This window comes from Fusarium musae, chromosome 9, assembly GCF_019915245.1.
Source record: "Fusarium musae strain F31 chromosome 9, whole genome shotgun sequence".
Lineage (NCBI taxonomy): Eukaryota > Fungi > Ascomycota > Sordariomycetes > Hypocreales > Nectriaceae > Fusarium > Fusarium musae.
In genome coordinates, this window is record NC_058395.1 from 1,641,695 (window position 1) to 1,664,482 (window position 22,788).

Sequence of the window (22,788 nt, forward strand, 5' to 3'; positions counted from 1 at the left end):
GGAGTACATATCTGCTGTGTGGCGCATGGTTTTTAGATAGAGATTCTGGCCGAAATGTTCTAGCCAACGGAAAATATCCGCTTCGTGGTTTGGCGAGACGAATAATCACTTGTCGTCATGGGGTCGAGCTGTCTTGAGTGTGGGGTTTCTGGGGCGAAGAGGAGACCAGGGAATCGAGACTGCCTATTTGGGAAATCGGGAGTTGATTTCGGGAAGCCGCAACCGGGTCCGGCTTTTGTCTCGGTTGCAGGGGCGGCGGAGAACGATGGAGCCTGTTAGTATCGGGCCATGAAATACTGCTGCATCTTAACATATCTTAACTGTCGTACTGCAGCGCCCGGGAGTGGGTCCTTCGAATGCCGGGCAGGAGGCCGAGATCTCATTTCACCAAGATCCAGTCCTACCTGACATTTGACAATGAACGGTCTGGCGTTAGTAATCGACTGGGGTTGTGTTGAATGAAGACATGAAGGTCCTGGTCCTGTTCCCAATTTATGGTGTGTAAGGAATTCCGTTCGCCATATTGGACTGGCAGATTTGACTGTGATGATTCTCTCTACGTAATACCCAGGTAGCCTTCATCGAGTGAGTGCGCGAGAAGGAGTCTTCCCATTGGCTTAATTACCCAGTATTTCTATGCTGGAAAGCCTAGCGACCTACGCGACACCACCTCTGATACAGAATTGCTCTCCTGACTCAACGAACCATTTCCTGAGCTTTACTAAAGCTGTACATATGACTACCCTAGAGGTCAGGTAATGTAGAAGGAACTCTGCCTTTGAACTTCCCTGTTGTGTGTCAAGTGCCGAGTATTCGAAAATGGAAGTCGCTATTCTTTTAATACCTAAGACGCAGGCGATATCACGAGTGTCGTTGCACTGGGAGCACATCCTCAAGATGTCCCTTTCACTAGGTTCGCCAGCTTTGCCCTGTGATTTTCCACGTACAACAAGTAAAAAAGTTCACATAATGAATGTCGAAACGCGACATATTTTGCGAATCACCCCTTGAGAGGCTTGTAAGCTGCTATTCGGACCTGAACGAACGATTATTCAAGACCAAGTGATATTGGAAATGGGCGATACCACACAACTTTCTGTCTGTCTCGCAAGAGACCGGTCCTTGAACATCACAGATATCTTTGACGAAGAGAGTCAGTATATGCATGAGATAAACTTAGAACGTCAACTAACAGATACCTCGCAGAATGCCGCAACGTTCTTGTGAGATATTGTGCCCACATACCTCGCAACTACCAGTACCGTGATGGAATTCGGCTTGTCAGATGCCTCTGCAACGACAAAGAATGCTTTCTGACGTGATTTAGGTCTTCCTACTACTACGAGACCACCTTGGCGATGAGTTCCTTGGGTACGCAGGAGGCGTACTCTACGAGATGATTGAAGTCGATTGCCATCATTCGGATGACCCAGGTGCAGCATTTCAGCGTTGGAGACATGATCACTTGAACAGACATGTGGGGAATCCCTCAATGGACTCATGACAACCATTAGTTGACAAAAGGAGCAGACTGATCTCGAACTTCCTCATGTCCCGCACCTCACAACTGTCACGTCCAATATTGTACCGACAACTGCCCTGGTAGACTGGAGGAAAAGTCACCCTCAAAGATATCGCACTCGACTTTCAGACTACTCACCTATAATAACAAGGTCATCGCTTTACCCAAGCGGTATCGGTATACGAAAGAGCTGGGTGATAGAACATACAATGTATATTTCATCTCGCGACGGGGGTACCCGTGCGTTTCGTCAGCTCAAGGCCAGAGAGTTTCACGAGATGCAATGGAATGAGAATACGATTCATAAGGGCAGACTGGTAGGTGAAAAATCAATTGACCTCGGCGAACTACCCAAAAGGAGAGCCACGGAAAAGCATCAGGCACAGGCTGAGCGCGGTCATCACCGTCGATCACTAAGCTCCAAAATCGTCCGTTCGGAAAAGATGACTCAAATTATACATATGTTCCGCGTGACAGACAAAGGAAGCGGAAAGAATGAGAATCAAAAGCCTGCGCTGGTCCAAGATAATCATTCCATCATTATGGCCCATGAAGCATTCAAACAGCAGTTCGATGCTCAGGTCAGGGACTGCGAAATACCCAACGCCAACTTTGCAAGGAAGTTTGGGTTGTTCACCAGCGACATGTCGCTTCCACCTTTCATAAGAGAACTGCCTGTCGCCGAAGATAAAGCAATGGATATGGTAACTGCCTCACCAACAAAAGAGGTATTAAACTCTTTGAGGTTCCACGGGCCTTTCACACCTCAGCTTTGGTTCGACAGTGGCATTGATTACAGATGGCAACACCGCTCTCATTAGTTACAATTGATGTTCCCGACGGCGTTGCAGGGTGTGTTAAATTATGACAAGCAGATGAGGTGAGTGTCTCTGAAAAGCCTTGTTGGGGACTTATGGATCAGTTCAACCGCAAGGCAGCATGAGTAAGACTCCAATGAGGCGGTACAGGTCTCCCAAAATCGAGGCAGAGGATCGTGAGTGTTGCATTATCATTGACACTTGTTGCCAGCTGACCACAATTCAGCACCCAAGTTTTCAACCGGTCCATCCGAAGTCCCTGATTCATTCACTCATTCATTCATGCATTCATTCATTCACCCTGCTAGCATTTCTTCCCCCCTGGCTTTCGTTACAGTACTTTACCTGAACCTCCACCGTGATATGTTGCCATCAACCTGTATTACTCGGAGCTACTGTTAAGTAGCTACTGGGATAAGATTCTGGGCTCGATGCAACAAGACAGTTCGATTAGAGGGCGCTACTCTGACCCTTCAGCATCTGCATTGACGCCTTTGAGAAGAGACTTCCTGGATATCTCACCAGAATTCGAGTCGCGAGCGCGGTCGCTATCCCCGCGCAAGCGTCTTGTCAAGCAACCCCTTCATATTCGCATGAACTTGACTGAAAGTCAAGTTGACAAGATTACGGACGCGTATGCCATATTTTTCTATTAATCTATATTTCCAACTAATTTCCCTGAAGTTTCAGTCATCAAGTCGATAAGAGCCCAACCAAGGCCGCTAAATTCAAGAAAAAGTCTACGATGGCCACTCCAAGAACCACTCCAAGGTCGACACCACGAAAGAACAAACCAAGACTTCTACAGCATGAGTATTCCTACGGTTGGACTACTAGAGAAGATGGTCCCTCTGATGTGAATTCTCCAACCTTTTCGGAGCTTATGCCCGGTCGCCATTCGGGTTCTTCCAAGGACTTGTTCTCTGCCAGTTTAGCAGAACGTCGACATATCAACCCGCCTTCTCCGTTGCAGCTTGGGAATCTCCGTCATAGTGGGGCAGTTCCTCGGCCAGCCGAGATGGAAGATATTCCCGATTCAGTCTCTCCTTTGGGGCAGGGAAGCTTTGAGCGTGAGCCGATCTTCGACGATGATACCTCTTCGGTCTACTCCCCTCAACAAACTGCCCGCCCATCACCTCTTCGCCTCAGCCACGCCAGATCACAATCCAGATTCAATGGTGCTGGAGAGGGCTACTTTCAAGAGTGGAAAAGGACCCATGATTCCTCCATGATCAAGGAGTCGGTAAGCCATCCAGAGGATGTAGTCAATAGGCCTCGACGCTCGAAGAGCTCTGCAGATGGGCTGAGACAAGCTCGAGCCATCGCAGTGCAGTCTACACCGATCCCACAAGTCATAACAGTGGGCTCTGATAACGGCAACTATCGTCGGGCTGTCCAAGACACTCCCGTATTCTCACCACTGCAATTCTATTTCAGAGGGACAGACTACCCAAGCTCCAAGAAGGGCGAAAAAATAATGATTGGGGATAACGGGTGGCTCGAACGCCCTGACGGCGGCCCTGATCAAAGCGCAAAGACGCCCCAGAAGAAGACCGGAATTTTGGACAACATCAAGAAACTCGCAAAAGACATGGTATGTTGGTGAAATACAGCGTCAGATATTTGTACTAACTCAGCCGCAGACGGAGCTTCATTATACCTCTCGTCGGGCGCAACCCGCAATCCGGTCTCGCCCGACATCACAGGTCGCCATTTCACTAAATGCCAGAGAGCAAAGCCTTCTCTACTGCGAACTGGAGTTCAACCTGAGCACTGCATTGAATGACTATATTACGGTGCAACTGGACAAGGGTCGGCTTGTGCCTGACAAGCTCAAGAAGGTAGCAGATACGTGGCATAACAAAGGCCGACCAAAGGTTGTTGGTTTCCGCTACGACCTGGAGACGCAGCTTGAACTTATCAACTTGCACGTCGACGATTTTCGCTTCTATGGCCGCCGACAAGCCGATCATGTTGAGATTGGCGGGCTCCTGCACGCCATGAAGGTCAATGCCCGAGCAATGTGCGTCCGAACACTTTGCCAGCCAGATTCTGTGATTGCGAAGCAGTTGGTCGACACCCAGTCAACCTTCAAAATGCTTGATGTCCCTGACTATCAGCAGCGCGCGCTTGCTGACATAGCTCAGTTCTTCAAGGTGATCGTGGAGCGAGAGCAGGATGTTCGAGAACACACTGGAGGCAATGGCAGGGACTCCAGCAACCGGGGCGAGCGACGGTGGACAGCGGTTCAGGAAGGAATATGATTGAATGGACTTGTTACTTGTGACAAGTCATGGTTTTGGTCTTGTTGCTTTCGATGGAGTTGAATTGGTTGGACAGCACGTCATCATGGAGTTGGAGTGTTGCAAATAGGGCAGGTGATTCAGCTGCGGTAATCCTTATCATGATATGCGAATGCATTGTAAAATCGATACGAGAAGTAACCCCAGAATTCGCCAAAGAGGACTCCAATAGGTACATGAAACCATACATGACACCGTAAGCACTTTAAAAACATAACAGTATCGACTATGTAAATATCCAAGAGGCGCCAAGTCATGTTCTCGTGAGATCCCCCAAAAGTTGATATCCAGATTGATGGTTCAGCCTGTGGTAATGAAAAACACTTCTAGTACGGCTCGCAAAATTTAAAACGTCACCCAACATAAACCAAGAGAAGAAGTAAACAAGAAGAAAATAACGAAAGAAATACTATCGTGAGACGTCATAATGAAGCAGTAATCGGTTGTCGAGGGGCAAAAAGAAGGGTCGACTATTGGCGATAGCGGTAGTTGTCCTCGCTTCTACGTCGCCTAGGTTCTCGATCTTCGTATCGCGGATCATCGTAGACGAAGTCATAATCATCATCATCATTTTGGGGTAGTGCCCTGCCGCGATCATACCGGTCACGGTCACGGTCACGATCGCGACGGTCGTCCTCTCTGTCACGGTCACTGGATCTCCGTTGCTCATAACGGGGCATCTCCTGCTCGCGCACGTAGCTGCGCTCACGCTCCCAGTCGAGTTGGCGTCGTCGGTCTCGCTCCCTAGAATCTTCAACCCTATTGGCGAGAGCATTGGCTCCTAGGCCACCGGCGACAGCGCCGAGAATGGTGGAAACGAGACGAGTGCGGTCCTCATTCTCGTCTTCGTAACCCCGGGTCTTGTGCTTGCGGCGTGTTGCAGCTTCAGTCGCCTCGCGAGCTACAAGACCACCAACGACAGCGCCTAAGATACCGGCGCCGATGCCGCCGGCGGAATGAGAGAAGTTCTCATCAACGACGTTCCGAGCGCGGGTAACGGGACTCTGTGAGCGGTTTCGTGAGCTCCGTCTGTCGTCATAGTCGTCGTCGTCCGAGGGAGGACGGGAACGAGAGCGGCTGCGTCGGACCATGGTGGTGTTTGGTGGGACAGATCGTGGGCGGTTCTGTGACTCGGGAGGCTCGAGGGTCATGCGCTCCCGCGGAGGAGGAGGCATGCCGCCGTAGTAAGGATCATCAAGACGGGAGGTTGAGGCATAAGGAGGAGCGCCAGGAGGAGGAGGGCCTTGTTGCTGAGACCCTGGGGCACCACCGGAATAGTTGTCGGGAGAAAAGTCACGTCGGCGACGAGAGTATTCTTCGTACTCGTAGTAGTCTTTTGACATTGTATGATAAGGTAGGTAAGGGAGAGGGGGGATCTGCAAGTAAGTGTAAAGTGTAAAGCGACGCAGACCTAACGAGACGGTTGGTTCTGTTATAAGGCAGGTAGGTATAACTACTCCGTAGAGGAGGGGAAGTTGGAAGCTTATATTATGTGGCTGAGGTGAGGCACCCTAACTCAAAGGATGGACGTACGTCAGCCTTATGAGGACGGGATAAATACTGTATTGCACTCCGAACACGCCCTGTAGGCAGGTACAGTTGGGCATTTCAATGTCGTATTTTAAGCCGCCTCCCGCTCAACTCAACTGAACTGAACTGACCTGGGGAGGCCGATGACGTTGTCAAAGACCCCGCGTGTGGCGTAGCATTTCATCTCATCATTAGGTTGTTACACAGCCTCAGTTCAACACGTGTATTGTGATTGATGATGAAGAATTCTCCAAGAGTCTCTTTTCCCTTGAGCTGTTTGACGACCTCAAATGATGAGAGCACAAACTACCTTAGGCATCAAGGTATCCAAGGGAGGCCAAGTCAATCTTGACCTCCCCATTTTTCATTAGCTGAGAAAATCACAACTGTGCCCCCGAATTGACAGTCTTGCTTGTGATGTATGAGCTTTGGGTTCAAACGTTGCGCCCGAGTATCAGCCACACAGATGATCCATAGATACCTTAGGTAGGAATGGTTCCGCCGATGTCTTCTGACAGCATGGTCAAATAGGAACCTAGCTCAGACCTGTAATCACAGCACGTTTCGGGCTACCGTCCCGTTGCCCCGCCCGGGTTTCCAGCACCCAACCTTATTATGAAACAAGAGTCAATATTGGATTGGATGGATGCTCAACTCAACTGGCAAATAAATTATGGATCTCTCAGTGGGTAGGCCCGGTACTGTAGGTACTCCGTACTAGTCTAGGTACTGTACTCGAACGGCTGCATCCAATGGGTTATTCATTCTAGCGAGAAATTTACCCTACCTCGGTCGTGTCCAATAGGTACTTATATACCTACCTAGCTAGTAGCATCATGTATGTGGAATGCGGTCTCGTATGAAGAGACTTCATATCTCTTCCGACAAACATATCTGTACTACGAAACCAATCAGAATCAACGTTCAAGCTTATTATTGACCCTTCAATGAACTCGAACTCGAAGTCTTGCCAGATAGAGCAAACTCAACAACAGAATCATCATGACGACGAGTTAGAAGAGAAGCTGGGCTCTGTGGAGGCCATGCAGCAGCCCGACAGCGGAGAGTCGATCAATGAACTTGAGCATTGGAACAGCCCTCGAATAAACTCGTATCGTTACTATGCCACCAATTTCTCATTTCTCATCATGGGCATGAATGATGCATCTCCAGGGGTAGGTCAACTTACTGCCTCTACCAGACTGACTCGGTCTACTAACTACTATACCTGCCCACACACAGGCTCTGCTGCCATATGTGCGTGTCTTCCACTGAATCGTCTACTCCTCATCTCTAATGTGAATAGATCGAGACATACTATGGCATCAACTACACCACCGTCTCTACTCTCTTTCTCGTACCCGTAGCTGGTTATGTAGTCGCTGCACTCACCAACAACTGGATACACTACACCCTAGGCCAACGAGGCGTTGCAGTTCTTGGGCCTCTCTGTCGCCTCGCCGCCTACATTCCCGTGGCACTTCACCCTCCATTCCCAGCGCTACCCTGTGTGATGCTGTTTACTGGCTTCGGTAACGGCATCCAAGATAGCGGCTACAATGCCTGGATTGGCAACATGCACAGAGCCAACGAGCTCCTGGGTTTCCTCCACGGCGCCTATGGCCTCGGTGGTACCATTGGCCCTCTGATCGCGTCCGCCATGGTAGCTGAGGGGAAACTGAACTGGTACACCTTCTACTATATCATGATAGGACTTGCTGTGGTTGAGCTTGTTGTCGGAACAGCCGCATTCTCGGGTGCAACCGGCCAAGTGTATCGACAGCGAGTTCGCTACGACGAAGCCAAAGACCGTGCAACAACACGCATGGCACTCAAGAAACCCATCACCTGGATAGTGGCCGTCTTCCTCCTGGGGTACGTTGCGACTGAGGTCAGCTTGGGGGGTTGGATTGTCACTTTCATGCTTCGAGTACGACATGCCAAACCTTTCCTTGCTGGCCTGACAGTGACACTGTTCTGGCTCGGGCTGACATTGGGTCGGGTTGTTTTGGGCTTCGTCACAGAGAGGACTGGTGAGAAGACGGCCATCATGGTCTATCTTGTGCTCTCCATAGGGTTGGAACTGCTGTACTGGCTTGTCCCCAACTTCGTCGCCTCCGTCATCTTCGTCATGCTTCTTGGGTTCTTCCTGGGGCCTCTGTTCCCTGCTGCCATGGTTGCTGCAACCAAGTTACTCCCAGCTGATTATCACGTCAGTGCCATCGGGTTCGCGGCTGCGGTCGGAGGAGGTGGTGCAGCTGTGGGACCATTTGCGGTTGGTGCAATTGCGCAAAAGACCGGAGTCCAGGTTCTACAGCCTATAATAGTCGGGCTCCTTGGTGCTATCACTCTGGTATGGCTTCTCCTTCCAGGAGGGTTCAGAAAGGGGGGTCTCGAGAGAGCAAGGGAGCAGAACTTGAGGCCTGGAGGTGATGTGAAGGAGGCTTGGTTGTGGGTCCATTCAAAGGTTGTTTAAATCTGTTATTTATGTACATAACAAGTTGAGTACCTATCTAAGTATCTATCCGTCATTTTGTAAAAATTGATGCGGCTTCTTTTATGCGATTTGATCAGCGTAGGTACCTAACTTGAGTCTACTCAGACCCATGCTCAGTACGTCACTGACTCAACCTACTACCTTAATGACGGAGGGGTTCTCGCTATTAACTAAGGTAGTTAACCTTAGGTACTACGTCCTTATCTTATCACTCAACCGCCCCCCCCCCCCCCCAATCCATCATCCATTAATCACATTGTCAACTTTTTGGCCCAAGGAGGGGAAATGCTCAAATGAACTATTAAACTTCACCACCTCAACTCTTTCTTGGTCATTACCTTGACAGCCTAATCCAGCCGAACAACACTCTCAAACATTGAAATCTCCATCGCCCGTCGTCAATTGCCCTCGCGGCTTCGCTCATCATGGCGCCGACTTCGGCCTCCATCACTGCCCTCACGCCCCTCAAACCTGACCTTCACGAACGCGCCTGGGCCTCGGTTCCTCACCCGACTCTTCCTCTGATCGCAACCGCCCACGGAAAGGCCGTCACTGTGTTCTCTCTCTCGACTGCTTCGGCCCACAGCGTCCTTACCGGAGGCCACACCCGCTCCGTCCGCTCTGTCGCATGGAAGCCCCATCTGCGCCCCGGCAACCTATGTCTCGTCACTGGCAGCTTTGACTCTACAGCTGGAATATGGCGCTGGGAGGGCCAAGAACAGAACGAGGGGGGGCTCGAGGTTGAGGTCACGGCGCAGAGCGTGCGGAGGAGAAACGATGATGATGGCGACGATGATGGCGATACTACCAGCAAGGAGTGGGAGTTTACGCTTGTGCTCGAGGGCCACGACTCGGAAATCAAGTCTTGCGCTTTCAGCCCCTCGGGTTCTTATCTCGCTACCTGCTCGCGCGACAAGTCAGTCTGGATATGGGAGGATATCGGCGCATCCGAGGAAGACGACGAGTGGGAGACTATCGCCGTGCTTAACGAACACGAGGGTGATGTCAAGGCTGTCGCTTGGTGTCCCGACGTCCCTGGTCGCAACGCCCGACGCAGCTACTCGGCCGACGTGCTAGCCAGCGCAAGTTATGACAATACAGTGCGCATCTGGCGAGAAGATGGCGATGCAGAATGGGTTTGTGTTGCTGTTCTTGAAGGTCACGAGGGCACTGTCTGGGGGCTTCAATGGGAGCAACGACCCCGGGAGGGAGACCGCTTCCCGCGACTCTTGACATTTTCTGCCGATAACACTATCAGGGTGTGGACATTGAAGCAGGACGATGAGGCGGAGGAGAATAGTACGGGAGGTGATGCCGGTGCTCTTGGTGGAATCCCCAATACGATGCGGAGATCTCTACGAGAAGAGTGGGCATGCACATCTGTCTTACCCAAGGTGCACACCCGTGATATCTATTCTGTGACATGGAGTGCCCAGACAGGGCTCGTAGCGAGTACTGGCAGTGACGGTATCGTTGCGCTTTACGCCGAGGACTCGGAGCAACATGTCACGACAATCGACCCCCAAGACCAAACCATGGGTAACACTGAGGAGGGCAAGCAAAAGCAGACGAATTGGAGACTCCTAACTTCGCAACCCGGAGCTCATGGACCCTTCGAGGTTAATCATATTACCTGGTGCCGGAGATACGATGCCGGCTCGGAGCGGCGCGGGGAAGAGGAGATGCTAGTTACAACGGGCGATGACGGGATCGTACGACCGTGGCAGGTTGAGGTTGAGATTGACGCGCCAAGGTAGCATTGCATCTTGTTGAGATACTACATACAATCGAAGAATAAACCCACCTACTCACTTACTTGTACTTTGAAACACATGTGAATATCAGTAGGTGGGATAGATGTATCGTCTGCGCAACGCCAGATGAAGAAAATGAAACGAACCGTCAGGTGCTCTGTACTCTTAAACTGTGAAAAGAAATCATGCTATGTCGTTCCCAAGCCCATGCCAATATAGGGCAAAAATGTCCTTCGTCTAGGAGGGTATGATACAAGTGGTTTACATGAGAAGCTCAATTGCTCCCCAGATCCAGCGGCTTTTATAAAATTCTTCCCTCCCAAACGATTAGTGGCCATGCAATTACCATACCATACTATCCATATTGCAATCCCCCATTAAACCTATTCCTTCAGTCTTCATCCGCTTACTCGCCCTTGAGCTTGTCCTGCTTAACAGTGAAAGCCATCTCAAGGAGTTCACGCTCCTCCTTCATGTGAACTTGCTTGAGACCAGTGGCGACCGAAGCACTGGGATTTCGGCCAGCGTACATTACGTGCTTGCGGGTGTGGTGCTCAGTGTTGTTGAGCAGAGTCTCGATACGGGGCTGAGTGAAGCTCCAGGCACCGGCGTTGAGAGGCTCCTCCTGGCACCAGACGATGGTCTTGGCATTGGGGTATTGGTCGAGGTTCTCCTTGAGTTGTTGCCAAGGGAAGGGGTTAAGCTGCTCAATACGAGTGATGGCGACGTTATCCAAGTTGTTCTCGGAACGGTGCTTGTGAAGGGCAGCCCAGACCTGACCGCTGCAGAGAATAACGCGCTCAATCTCCTCGGGAGCCTTGATGGCACCAGTCTCATGCTCAGGATCCGGGATAATCCACTGGAAGCCAGCATTCTCACCAGTGAACTCCTCAATGTTACTACGAGCCAGAGGGTGACGGAGAAGGGATTTGGAAAAGAAGATGACGAGGGCTGCAGACAAGTTAGCACCTAAAGAAAACAGAAGAGTATCCATTCTACTTACGCTTGCGGTACTGGCGGTGCAACTGGCGGCGGAGAATATGGAACAAGTTGGCAGGAGAGGTCATGTAGGCGATCTGCATGTTGCAGTCCTGGTGTTGACGGACAAGCTTCTCACCAGTGGGGAAATCACGGGGATCCTCGTTGCTGAGCTGAAGGTATCGCTCCAGACGCCCAGAAGAGTGTTCGGGTCCCTGGCCATCGTAACCGTGGGGCAGAGACATGACAAGACCGGTTCGCTGCATCCACTTGACCTCGCCAGAGGCGATAAACTGGTCGATGATACATTGAGCGTTGTTGGCAAAGTCACCGAACTGTGCCTCCCACATGACAAGGGCGTGGGGCGAGGAGAGCGAGTAACCATACTCAAAGCCCAAAGCACCAAACTCACTGAGGGAAGAGTTAGAGATGACGAACTTGCCCTGGTCCTGGCTCAGGTGCTGAAGGGGAGTGTAGGTATCCTCGGTCTCTTGGTCGTGGAAGACAGCGTGTCGCTGAGAGAAGGTACCACGCTCGACATCCTGACCGGAGACACGGACGTGGTAGCCCTCAGTAACGAGAGAACCAAAGGCCAGAGCCTCGGCAGTAGGGAAGTCGATGTTCTTGCCCTCAACAACCGACTTGGTTCGGTTGGCGAGAATGCGCTTCAAGTTGCGGTGAACGTGGAAGCCCTCGGGGGTGCTTCCAATGACTGTGCCGATATGCTCGAGAGTAGTACTCTTGACACTTGTCTCGTTAGTAGCCAAAACTTCGGTGGCCAGCTCCTTTGGAGACTTGAAGCCGTTCCAAGCAGAGGTGGTCCACTCCTTGGAGGTAGGAGTGTAGTCCTTGGACTTGGTGAAGCTCTCCTCGAGCATGCCCCAGACCCACTGCTTGTGCTCATCGACATCCGCCTTGGAGAAAGAGCCCTCCTCGATGAGCTTGTTGACATAGATGTCGATTTGAGGCTCCTTCTCAGTGATGCGCTTGTACATGAGCGGTTGGGTGAATGAAGGCTGGTCGGTCTCGTTGTGACCGTACTTTCGGTAGCAGTTGAGGTCGATGACAACATCGTGTTGGAACTCGGCGCGCCAATCGGCAGCAAGCTGACAGACAAAGTTGACAGCCTCGACATCATCAGCGTTAACGTGGAAAACAGGCGCGTCGATGGCCTTGGCAATATCGGTACAGTAAGCGGTAGATCGGGCGAATCGAGGATCAGTGGTGAAACCAATCTGGTTGTTGACGACGAGGTGAATGGTACCACCGGTAGAAAAGGCGGGGAGAGAGTGGAAGCCGAGACACTCGTAGACGATACCCTGGGCAGCAAAGGCGGCATCACCGTGAAGGAGAACACTCATGGCGGTGCGGTGAGTCTTCTCGTCGTTGTTGTAGTGCTGAATAGCGCGGGTCTTGCCCAAGACGACGGGATCCTCAGCCTCGAGATGCGAAGGGTTGGCAACCAGAGAAAGCTGAACACGCTTGCCGGAGGGAGTGGGACGTTCAAAGTTCATACCAAGATGGTACTTGACGTCACCAGATCCCTCATCCTCGGCACCGTTTGTACCAGCGAACTCGCTGAAAATAGACTCGTTGGGTTTTCGGACGACGTTGGAGAGAACATTGAGACGACCACGGTGAGGCATACCGATGACAATGTCCTTGACACCATAGTCGACACTGCGGTCAATGAGAGCCTTCATACCAGGGACAAGCGTCTCGCAGCCTTCGAGACCGAATCGCTTGTCGTTGGGGTACTTGGTGGCCAGGAAAGACTCGAAGCTGGAACTCCAGATAAGTCGGTCAAGAACACGGCGCTTCTCATCGACAGAGTACTTGAAAGGAGTAGGAACCTCAAGACGTTCACGGAGCCAGTCGCACTTGTCACGGTCAGGGATATGAATAAACTCAACACCGAAAGAACCACAGTAGATTCTCTCGCAAGCATCGATAATCTCACGGAGAGTCATCTTCTCACGGCCATCACGCTTGAAGCGAGGCAGGATACCAGGGCCGAGGGTATACTCGGTGTCCATGTCCTTCTCTGTGAAACCATAGTGCTCGAGAGTCAATTCCTTGGGCTTGATGTTGGAGAAGCCCTTGGCGTCGTTGGTACCTCGGATACCGAGGGGATCAATCTTGGCGGTATGATGACCGCGAGACTGGTAAGCACGGACAAGAAGCTGAACCTTGAGATGGTTGGTGACATCGGAGCCATCCTCCATGGCCAGGTTGCCAGCAAGGCGAGGGACGCCACCGGTCATGTTTGGGACCAGGTTAGGAGGAGGCTGGAAGGCTTGAGAGATGGGCATCTCGCCGCTCTCCATGTTCTTGAAGTAAATCTGCCACGAGACATGGACACTCTCAGGATCTTGCCTCCACTGCATGTACATCTCATCGATGTAGCTAGCGGTGCTTCCAGAGAGGAAGTTATCGTTAGGATCGGGAGGCGCAGAAGTTGCGCTGGTCGCATAGTTGCGACGAGCAGCAACGGCCAGAGAACGGCGGGAGGCGGCGAGCTTCCATGATGATGTACGGGCCGAGAGAGTCGAGATAGAGGCGGAAGACGAGGCAGCAGAGCATCGAGCACCGCGGAGGAGCTGCGAGCTAGCTCTACAGAGCGAATTCCTCAACATGATGAGCGTTTGTGTTTGTGTATGTGGAGAAACAGAACAGGTATGGGGAGGTAAAAGGAACTAGAGGATACGAATGGGAAGCATCCCTCGACGAGCTTGATCACGGCACGAAAGAATGGCGGAGTAAGTCAACAAAGGGTTCCCCGTGAAGACTGAGGAGAGAGGAATTGATGGATGGACAAGGTGGATAGGTAAGTAAGTATGTAGGTAGTTGGGAGGGACACGGGAAGAACAAGTAGACGACGGGAAGAAATTGTTTTAGGTATGAGCAGCGCTGGAGCTCAAGTCGCTAGGTACCGTACCGTACGTACCTGGTCTGGCCTTTGATGTCCTCCTGTTGATAAAAATTACTATGACGACCCCCGGCAAACCCGGTTCTGGCCGCCAGGGATTGAGGTTCTCATTGGCTAGGGGCCCCCGCAGCGCTTCGGTCACCGAGAAAACTCCGTGCGGCGCACGGTGCAGGTCAGGCAGTGTTGGGAGGTTTTCATAGGGAGAATTAGGTAAAATCCAAGGTGAAAGGTGACCGGTCTTGATTGTCCGGGAACCCACATGACACACTGTTTTGGAGGTCATCGTGGACTTTTGCGGCAACTGTCATTGGGGCACGTCCAATATTATTGGGGCTTTGGGGTTCCTTTTCGGAGACTTGAGGCTTCTTTACCGAGGATCACCGTGATGCTTTAGCAAGGAGAGAATGATTCCCGGAAACGCTCTGCCGTTCAGTGTTCACCATCCATGACACCCGTTGAGCCGGGCCATCGCTTGTACTTCCCCATGATCTTGCTTGGGGCATTTGGTTTCCAATGCCGACAAATTCATGATGATGGTTTTGTGCTTATGTACCAGCCAGTATTATGTATAGTCGAGGGGGGCTAAAATAAAACCTGGTAGTGCAGTGCATTTGTGGAAATAGGGAGATCTTCCTCAGACGGTCTAGCCTCGAAAAAAGACGTGTCAGTATAAGTTGGTGAAAACATGGAGTGAATCGGGGCGGCCAGGAAAGCAACTGAGATTGCGGAGTATAAAAACCTCGATGAGGTTTTAGTTACGTGGTTCAAACAGGGTCAATAGCCGACGCCACAAAGGTCGAGTTTGAGTTGGGACAGTACCCAGGTACCTAAGGTATGTATGCATTTACTGTAGGTACCTACTTACTGTACCTCTTGTTGGTACATGCATTCATCATCTCATGCATTTCAGGTTTCGGAGAGCGCTTTGAATGCGTCTAGGGTCGAGCCACAGTGAAACAGGTAAGGTAGTTTGTAGTTTATGATAACTCACCAGCCACATTCAAACATAGGTACCCCATGCAATGCGCACCCAAAGCTCTGACGTAGTTATGTATGGGGATCAGTTACAGCGTCTATTCTACTGTTAAGATGTGCTAAAACTGAGAAAATAGCTAGCAACCCCACTTACATTTTTGCGCCATCACCTGATTATGTACTTTGATTGGCTTGATGATGGTTTTGATGTGATGTTGCAGTCGTATATGCAATTTGAACAAGGCAACCATTACATACTGGGGAGTGACCTTGTGTATTCTAGATGAACCTCCTGCTTTTCAATTCTAGGAACCGAGTCCTGAGGTCCGTCCTGTACCTAGGCACGGAGCTAAGGTATGCTATGCTGCCTTAGGTAATCATGAAATCAGTGCAGTGGTCGTAGGTGGGTCTTGACTAACAAAGCACTGAAGAGCAGGCATCCAATCCAATCTATCTAGGTAGGTAGGTACCGTACCACCTCTATTAGCTGGAAGCGTCTTCTCAACGGTGAGATATCCGTATCGAACCATCGCATCAACAAGATACCTAGTCCATCGTGGATATGGCCATCCCAGTGGGACGTACCCTTTTCAAAAAGAAGGAGGGCATTCTGACTCTCACAAGTGACCATCAGCTGGTCACTTGGACTCCTAACTCAGGAGGCCCTGCCACAGTCTCGCTAAACATAAATAACATCACAAGTAAGCTGAGATGCGGTTTTCGTCCTCTGATTCGACTCGATTATTGACCTGAATCCACGCCAGACCTCCAGCAGACCCCAGATTCTTCACCAAAGGTTATGCTCAAGATCTTTGAAAAGGTTGGAGACGCAGAGCCTGCTACATATCTCTTTCACTTCAATACCGCCGAGGCCAAGGACGAGGCAAAGGCTGTCAAGGATCTGTTATCCAGCCTATTAGCGTCTACGCGCGGCAACGATGGTTCTGTTCAAAAACAATCCGGCGCAAGTGGTGGCTCTTCAACGCCCAATCCAGGCGCTGGTGGTGGCAGCGGTTCCGCATCCATGGCCTTCGCCAGCGCTGTCAACTCACAGAATGCTTCATCCTCGCGCTGGTTCGACGACTCGCAGCTCAAGAACGACATCGAGTTGCAACAGTCGCTCATGAGAAAAGATACAAGTCTCCATCAAACATACGTTGAAGCAATGCAGACCAAGCCCGACTCCTTGTCAGGAGCCGCCTTTAATTCACAGTTCTGGTCAACCCGGACAAATCTTCTCCGAGCCCATGCTATTGAGATAAACCAGAAGAAAGGAGCCTATAATGTCCTCTCAACCGTCAAACCCAAGACTGTTGATGGCGAACTAAAGTTAAACATCAGCGTAGAGCAGGTGCAGATGATATTCGCACAACATCCTCTGATCAAGCGTGTATACAACGAGAATGTCCCCAAGATATCCGAAGCGGACTTCTGGTCCCGTTTCTTCCTCAGCAGACTTTCCAAAAAGCTACGCGGTGAAAGAGTCGCTGAGAACGACCCCAATGACCCTTTGTTCGACAAATATGACCCTGCTGAGAATACGGTTGCCTTTCAGAGCAAAATCATGGCAAACCAAGTACCGCATTTTATCGACATCGAGGCCAACGAAGAGAATCAAGGAGGCTTCAAAAGTGGAAACGCGAAGGATGTCGAGATGCGTCCAAGGGCCAATATACCAATTGTGAAGACCCTCAATAGCCTCAGTGAGAAGATCATGGCCAACGTTGCCCCTTCTGATGTCAACACTGATGATCCCGATGGCGGCTACAACGCTTATGTCCAGTTGGCTTTGCGTGATTTGAAGGGCGACGCGAAGGAGCATCGTATCATGCTCAACGTGAAAGAGCAGAACAAGTTCTTTTCAAAACATGACTCTGCCCCCTCGAAACAAGCTGCGGTTTTCGAAAGACAAGTTCCTAGCGAAGTTCTGTTCGAGATAGTGGGAGATCTCGAGACTCTTGAGAGCGATGGTGCTGGCGGAATAAATATTCAGGCAGCAATGGGATTTGATGAAGACAGCGAAAGTGATGAAGATACCCCCAAACGGCCACATGTTGGATCACGCTTCGCTCTCTTAGCTGCTGACAAGGACATCATGAAGGGCGTGCGCCAGCAACGCGCTCAAAAATACGGCCACGAGACGGATGCCGCTGAACCCATGGGGCTCCCTGTTGAGATTTCCCGCAAGTGCAGCCTTACCCACGCAACTACCATCGAGTTCCTGCATCAATTCTGGAACGCATTCCTCTCGGGAGACCCGGACCGCGCTGGTGAGCTACAGTACCTAGCTGAGTCTCTCGGCCGCTCACTGGCACGTATCAATGCCGTCGCAGAAGAAGCCGACAAGGAACGCGAGGAAATCATTCGCAGCCGGAAGAAGGAGATCCGAGACCATTTCCAGCGAACCGGCAAGAAGATCAGATGGCGATCCGATAATGTTGGAGGTGGCAAAGCTGCCGTGATTGCTTTGATGCAACCAACTATGAATGCTTTGGAAAAGGCTCAAGCCGACTACTCAAGGGCTCTCGCAGCAGAAGGGATACAGATATCGACTGAAGCATGATCCTTCTAAGCCCGTTTCTGTGAACGTAATGATCAGCTTAGGGAAGAAAGCATGGCGGATCGATGAAATATAGAAAGGCTTTCATGCAACATTTACCCTGATTTGTCGAGGACTGTCGTAAAGTCATGTTTTTCGTCATTCTACTCATCATTGATATTCTCTACCCAATTTCGACTTGGGCTTCTGTCTCTGCTTCCACCATGATCAAAGATTAGCCTGCAATTGCTTTGAACTAACGACATATTAGTCGTGTCTTTGTGGAGATGCCTCGGCCACTTTCATAGATCTCAGATATTTCGTTGCCATGGATAGCCTCAGAGATGGCCGTGATGTTGCCCATTATCATCGCGGCAACCCGAGTCGGACTATCAGTGTTGAGGGCTAGATAGGTCAGATGAGGCCTGTTTTGCAGTCATCTGAGGGGCTACAGGCTGAACAATCCCCAATAGAGTCTAAGTGACCCATTACGACAGTCATTACTGGGCCACAGGATCGTGGCTCAGTGTCTGGTCATATCGTTCTATAGTTTATTAGTTGTTTTTACCCATGCCAAAACCAAACTCGCCATTCAGTTCAATCCATCATAAGTACCTCTGTGTTGGCCAAGTCTATATGCGAGTGTATTATACAAAGAAAATTTCCTGCCTGACGCCATGATGCATAAAAATGTGAAAGCAAACCCAAGCCCAACATCAACATCAACATCTTCATGGGCCACGACGAATTCTTACCTCCTCAGCATCGGCAAACTTCTTCTCTACGCCGACGCCAAATCCCATTGTCTTCTTTGCACCCTTCTTCTTAGCCCCGTATTCTTCATCAAACTTGCGGATCTGCTTGAGAGACTGCATATCCTCGCTGATACTAGCCGGTATTTGGCGAAGGGCCTTATCGAAGTGGTCCTGGCGCAAAATACGTTTCTCGGGGTATTCGTATGGCTCAGGACCACTGTGGCGTGCAGCAGCTTCATTCTCCTCCTCTACGGCAGCCATGGCGGCAGCGACGCAGGCATTCTTGAGGTCGGAGCCCGAGTAGTAGGGAGTTCGCTTGGCTAGCTCTTCCAATGAGACGGCAGCGTCGAGGGTTTCGCCTTTGAGGAGGATCCTCAGAATGGCAGCACGGTCTACTTGTAGAGGCAGATCGACAAGCAGACGACGCGGCAAGCGGCGGAGAACAGCGTCATCGAGGTCGAACGGACGGTTGGTGGCAACCATGATGAAGGCTTCTGTCTCCTCGAGGCCGTCCCACTCTTTTAGAAACTGGTTGATGTGAGAGCGGTGTGATGCGCGAGCACCGAGCATGCTACGGTTTGCTAGTAAAGAATCGGCCTCGTCAATGAAGACTACACACGGTGAGATCTTCTTGGCCAGCGTGAAGACTGCCCGTATAAGTTTCTCACTCTCCCCTACCCATTTGTCATTTATAGTTGCACCACTGATTTCGAGCATGTTTGCGCCGCTCTCCTTGGCAACTGCCTTTGCGAGCAACGTCTTGCCTGTGCCTGGAGGTCCGTACAGAAGACATCCAGGGATCTTATCTTGGGCGAGTACGCCATAAGAGAAGGCATCAGGTCGTACCAGCGCCAGGGTTGTGAGAAGCTTGAGGGCGGATATGGTTTCCTTGGGGACATGAACATCGTCGAAAGTCGTTCTCAAATTCTGACGATTAATGTGGCCCGATGATATCCGCTTCTCGTACTCGTTCAGTTTCATGGCTGCCCGGCCGCCCGATTGCGAATCTTCATCCTTCTTCTGCGAGTCCTCGCCCTGCGTCTTGCCGTCCTGCTCAGGCTCGTCGAGATATCGCTGCCCAGGCCTCTGCCTTAAAGGACCCATGAGAAGTCGCTCATACACTCCTCCTGGTGCAGCACCTGCGGCCTCCTCCTCGTGGCGTTTTGCGGCGCATGCAATGTTGTACACCTCTGGTAGAGGAAGAACTGATTTCTTGAGCATCTGAGCCCGTGTGTCTGTGGCGTGCATAAAGATCTTCATGTGAGCGTCTGAGAGTTCAAGGGTACATTGGCTACCTAACGATTTTAGCATGCGGTTGATGTTTTGAACATTCTCCACGAAAATGTCTGTGTCCTGAAGAGCAAAATGGCCATTGGAAGTTTGTAAGCCGCCAGATGGTTTAGGTTGCCTCAGGGTGCGAGAAGGATCGATATGTCGAGAAATCACAAAGTCTCCGATTGAGAGGTCTCGAAGCGTGCTTTGATACTCCTCTGAAGGCTGCTCACTCGAGGAAGTTCCCAGAATTGCAACCTTGGAACCTTGTTGCCAGGCTGAATCCACAATATTTCTTAATCTCGTGATGAGCATTGAACCCTCAAGCGTCATACTGAGTTCAATGAAGTCGTGGATATGGATGATGAGAGGCTTCTGGCGCGGGGAGCCTTGCTTGATCTCGGCCGCCTGTATAATTTGATCCAGGACCTTGTCGATCTTGAGGTTCTCCCATTTGCCAAAAGGGTCATAGCCACCCTGCTTGATTTTGGAAAGTTCGTCTTCAAGCGAGCCCGAGGCTGCGCGAATGTTAATCACGCCCGTGTCGGGGTCGTTGTCCTCCTCCTCGTGCCGTGTCACCACATCGGGATCCTTGTAGAGCTTTCCATTCATCTCTGCAGCACGGAATCCCATGTTCGCGAGTGAACCTCGCGAATAAGCCCAGTCCTGGTCTAGATAGTCTCCTACTATGACGGATAAATCTTGGGCGTTCAATTTAACCAGATCGGCATCGTTGAAGTAGGCGACATGTTCTGCGACAGCCTCTGATATGGCTTGTCCACTATAGCCAGACATGGACAATAAGATAATCTGACGCTTGAGGTTTTTGGACTCAGAGTCAGGAGGGGGTGGTGTCGTTAATTCTCGGCGCAGAGCAGATCGAATAGAGGAGAATGTGAGAATAGGTAGGTCGGCGATGGCTTGGGCTAGGGAGTGGTCAAGTCTCCAGTCATAGTCGAGAATGCTATCGAGGCCTGTCTGAACTGAAAGAAACTGGTCGCGAAACTCTTGGGCATGTCGGTCAAAATCCTTATAGTAGTGCCACCACCAGAATGGCTTTGAAGTGTATATATATTCCGCGTGTCGGGCAGGATAGAGCGAATCAGCCAGATGCCATGCTGAATCGAGCAGCATGTCGTGGGCGCGTGTCAGGCTCGTCAACTTATGTACGAGCTCCTCTTTGAGGCAATTGGCATCAAGAGCAACAACAGCTTTGACACGATCAGCAACTTTCTCGAGCATGGCAGAGAATGTCGCATCGAAGTAATCTTCCAGGGCTCTGTTGGATTCCATTGTTCGAGTCTTGTTATCAGCGACCTGGGGATCGACAAAGATAGAGGACGTCTTTGGTTGTTTGGCATCTTCAGCGAGGGCGATTGGGAGACGTGGTCTTCTCCAGGCATGGTGAAGAGTGACGTTGTCGTCGAGGAACGTTTGTGGTAGTTTGACGGGGGGTAGCGCAGGGGCGGCATGTTTGCGAGCTATTCTGTTTTTCACAGAGGTCGAAGTCCGAACTCGTGAACGACCTGGTGCGGTCTCGGTTCCGTTCTGAGGCTGCACATCTTCTTCCTCTACAGCTGCCGGCTGCCCTGGTGGTTTGTCACCATTGTTTGCGCCTGCGCCTGTATCTCTCCAGGTTGACGATGTCTGAAAAGATCGATAGCGTATTCGAGATCGGGCTTGTAATCTTGCGGCGACGATAGCAGGATTGAGCAGGGCACGGAGCCCTGTCGATGGCATCCGTTCGACTTTCTCGTCGGCCGGGACCGACAGGAGAGAGATTGGGAGACTATGGCGAAGCCTTTGAAGCTCAAGTCGCAAGGCTGTGTCTGAGCTATGAGCTAACTTAGTTATGACTATGAGCCATGAGCCATGAGCCCTGTCATGTCTTGCTTAACAATTTCCCCAAAAGTTTCGACAAAACCGGGGCCGGATTTTTTGAGTCGGCCGAATCCCGATCGAATTTCGGGTCTGGTTTGATCAGTTGACAACTGTGACTTCTACAAGATAAGAATGGAAAATATAACAAGTTCTATGACCTAGGTTACATAGAGAACACCTCTGTCACCTGTATAACGTCTTGGAAGTCTGTTGAAGAAAAAGGCTTGGGGGATTTCCTGTTGGCGTAGGGTAGGTAGCTAACACAGTCAAAGGATCAACAGATACGTGTGTGTAGGTGCCAAAGCACGTATGATAAACCCGATTTTGCTCCTCGTGTATACAATTCACTATCCTGACACTGATCAAGTACACAATTTCGGGGATATTATTGAGGCTTTGCTTGGTCGATGACTCCAAATTCTGCTATCATCTCTAGTTTGGTTCCCCCCTCTCAATTTACCACTGGGCTTACGAGAATTTCATAAACGACGGTCCAGCTTGACCAGGTTCCTCAATAAGGGAAACATCGGCTGTATATATCGACATTGCAGAAACCGGCGAGTAAACGTCCTTTAAACATATTCTTTAAATATTCACTATTGTCGGGACTCTGCAAGACATGATATAAGAAACCACCTCTATCCGGGAATGAGTTTTCAATAATATAATGATACAGCAATTCCACTTTGGAATGTTTTGCATCTTGGAGAAGAGTCAAACTATGCAAAGCCAGGATACCCATTACTACAGTATGCTCCCTCTTCCTATGGACAGATATTTAGGCTGCTGGCTGATGAGGAGTAAGACGGGCTCTGCAGATTGCCGACTTTGGTAGTGGGCGTCCTCTTCGTTTTCAAAGATTGTGCCTCGTGTCGAACTACGCAATAACTATGGGAGGGGATATTGCCTGATGCATTTTTGAATGCCATGTAAGTGTGTAAACTTGATGCTGGGCTTTTTCGAGTCAAGCAACATGTTGACTGTAGATCATAAACCCACTTACAAGGAAGACTCAACAGCCTTGGAACACCTTGG

General features: G+C 50.6%; 7 protein-coding genes across 7 annotated transcripts; 4 read left to right on the forward strand and 3 right to left on the reverse strand.

The window, feature by feature from the left end:
- Positions 1-3,358: 3,358 nt before the first annotated feature.
- On the forward strand, positions 3,359-4,604 carry J7337_011772 (uncharacterized protein; the record flags this gene model as incomplete). Its single annotated transcript, XM_044829308.1, has 2 exons — positions 3,359-3,934; positions 3,984-4,604. The coding sequence occupies 2 exons, from the start codon at positions 3,359-3,361 to the stop codon at positions 4,602-4,604; spliced, it is 1,197 nt and encodes a 398-aa protein (XP_044675983.1).
- A 509-nt stretch (positions 4,605-5,113) lies between these two features.
- Positions 5,114-5,986, reverse strand: J7337_011773 (uncharacterized protein; the record flags this gene model as incomplete). The annotated part of the gene is made up of 1 exon (XM_044829309.1): positions 5,114-5,986. One exon carries the CDS (start codon positions 5,984-5,986, stop codon positions 5,114-5,116), a length of 873 nt encoding a protein of 290 aa, XP_044675984.1.
- Positions 5,987-7,321: 1,335 nt separating this feature from the next.
- Positions 7,322-8,649, forward strand: J7337_011774 (uncharacterized protein; the record flags this gene model as incomplete). Its single annotated transcript, XM_044829310.1, has 2 exons — positions 7,322-7,348; positions 7,480-8,649. 2 exons carry the CDS (start codon positions 7,322-7,324, stop codon positions 8,647-8,649), a joined length of 1,197 nt encoding a protein of 398 aa, XP_044675985.1.
- A 446-nt stretch (positions 8,650-9,095) lies between these two features.
- On the forward strand, positions 9,096-10,427 carry CIA1 (Cytosolic iron-sulfur protein assembly protein; the record flags this gene model as incomplete). Its single annotated transcript, XM_044829311.1, has 1 exon — positions 9,096-10,427. One exon carries the CDS (start codon positions 9,096-9,098, stop codon positions 10,425-10,427), a length of 1,332 nt encoding a protein of 443 aa, XP_044675986.1.
- A 403-nt stretch (positions 10,428-10,830) lies between these two features.
- Positions 10,831-14,038, reverse strand: KGD1 (2-oxoglutarate dehydrogenase E1 component; the record flags this gene model as incomplete). Its single annotated transcript, XM_044829312.1, has 2 exons — positions 10,831-11,375; positions 11,428-14,038. The coding sequence occupies 2 exons, from the start codon at positions 14,036-14,038 to the stop codon at positions 10,831-10,833; spliced, it is 3,156 nt and encodes a 1,051-aa protein (XP_044675987.1).
- Positions 14,039-15,868: 1,830 nt separating this feature from the next.
- J7337_011777 (uncharacterized protein) lies at positions 15,869-17,869 on the forward strand (the record flags this gene model as incomplete). The annotated part of the gene is made up of 2 exons (XM_044829313.1): positions 15,869-16,007; positions 16,071-17,869. 2 exons carry the CDS (start codon positions 15,869-15,871, stop codon positions 17,867-17,869), a joined length of 1,938 nt encoding a protein of 645 aa, XP_044675988.1.
- Positions 17,870-18,576: 707 nt separating this feature from the next.
- J7337_011778 (uncharacterized protein) lies at positions 18,577-21,612 on the reverse strand (the record flags this gene model as incomplete). The annotated part of the gene is made up of 1 exon (XM_044829314.1): positions 18,577-21,612. One exon carries the CDS (start codon positions 21,610-21,612, stop codon positions 18,577-18,579), a length of 3,036 nt encoding a protein of 1,011 aa, XP_044675989.1.
- Between the last annotated feature and the right edge of the window lie 1,176 nt (positions 21,613-22,788).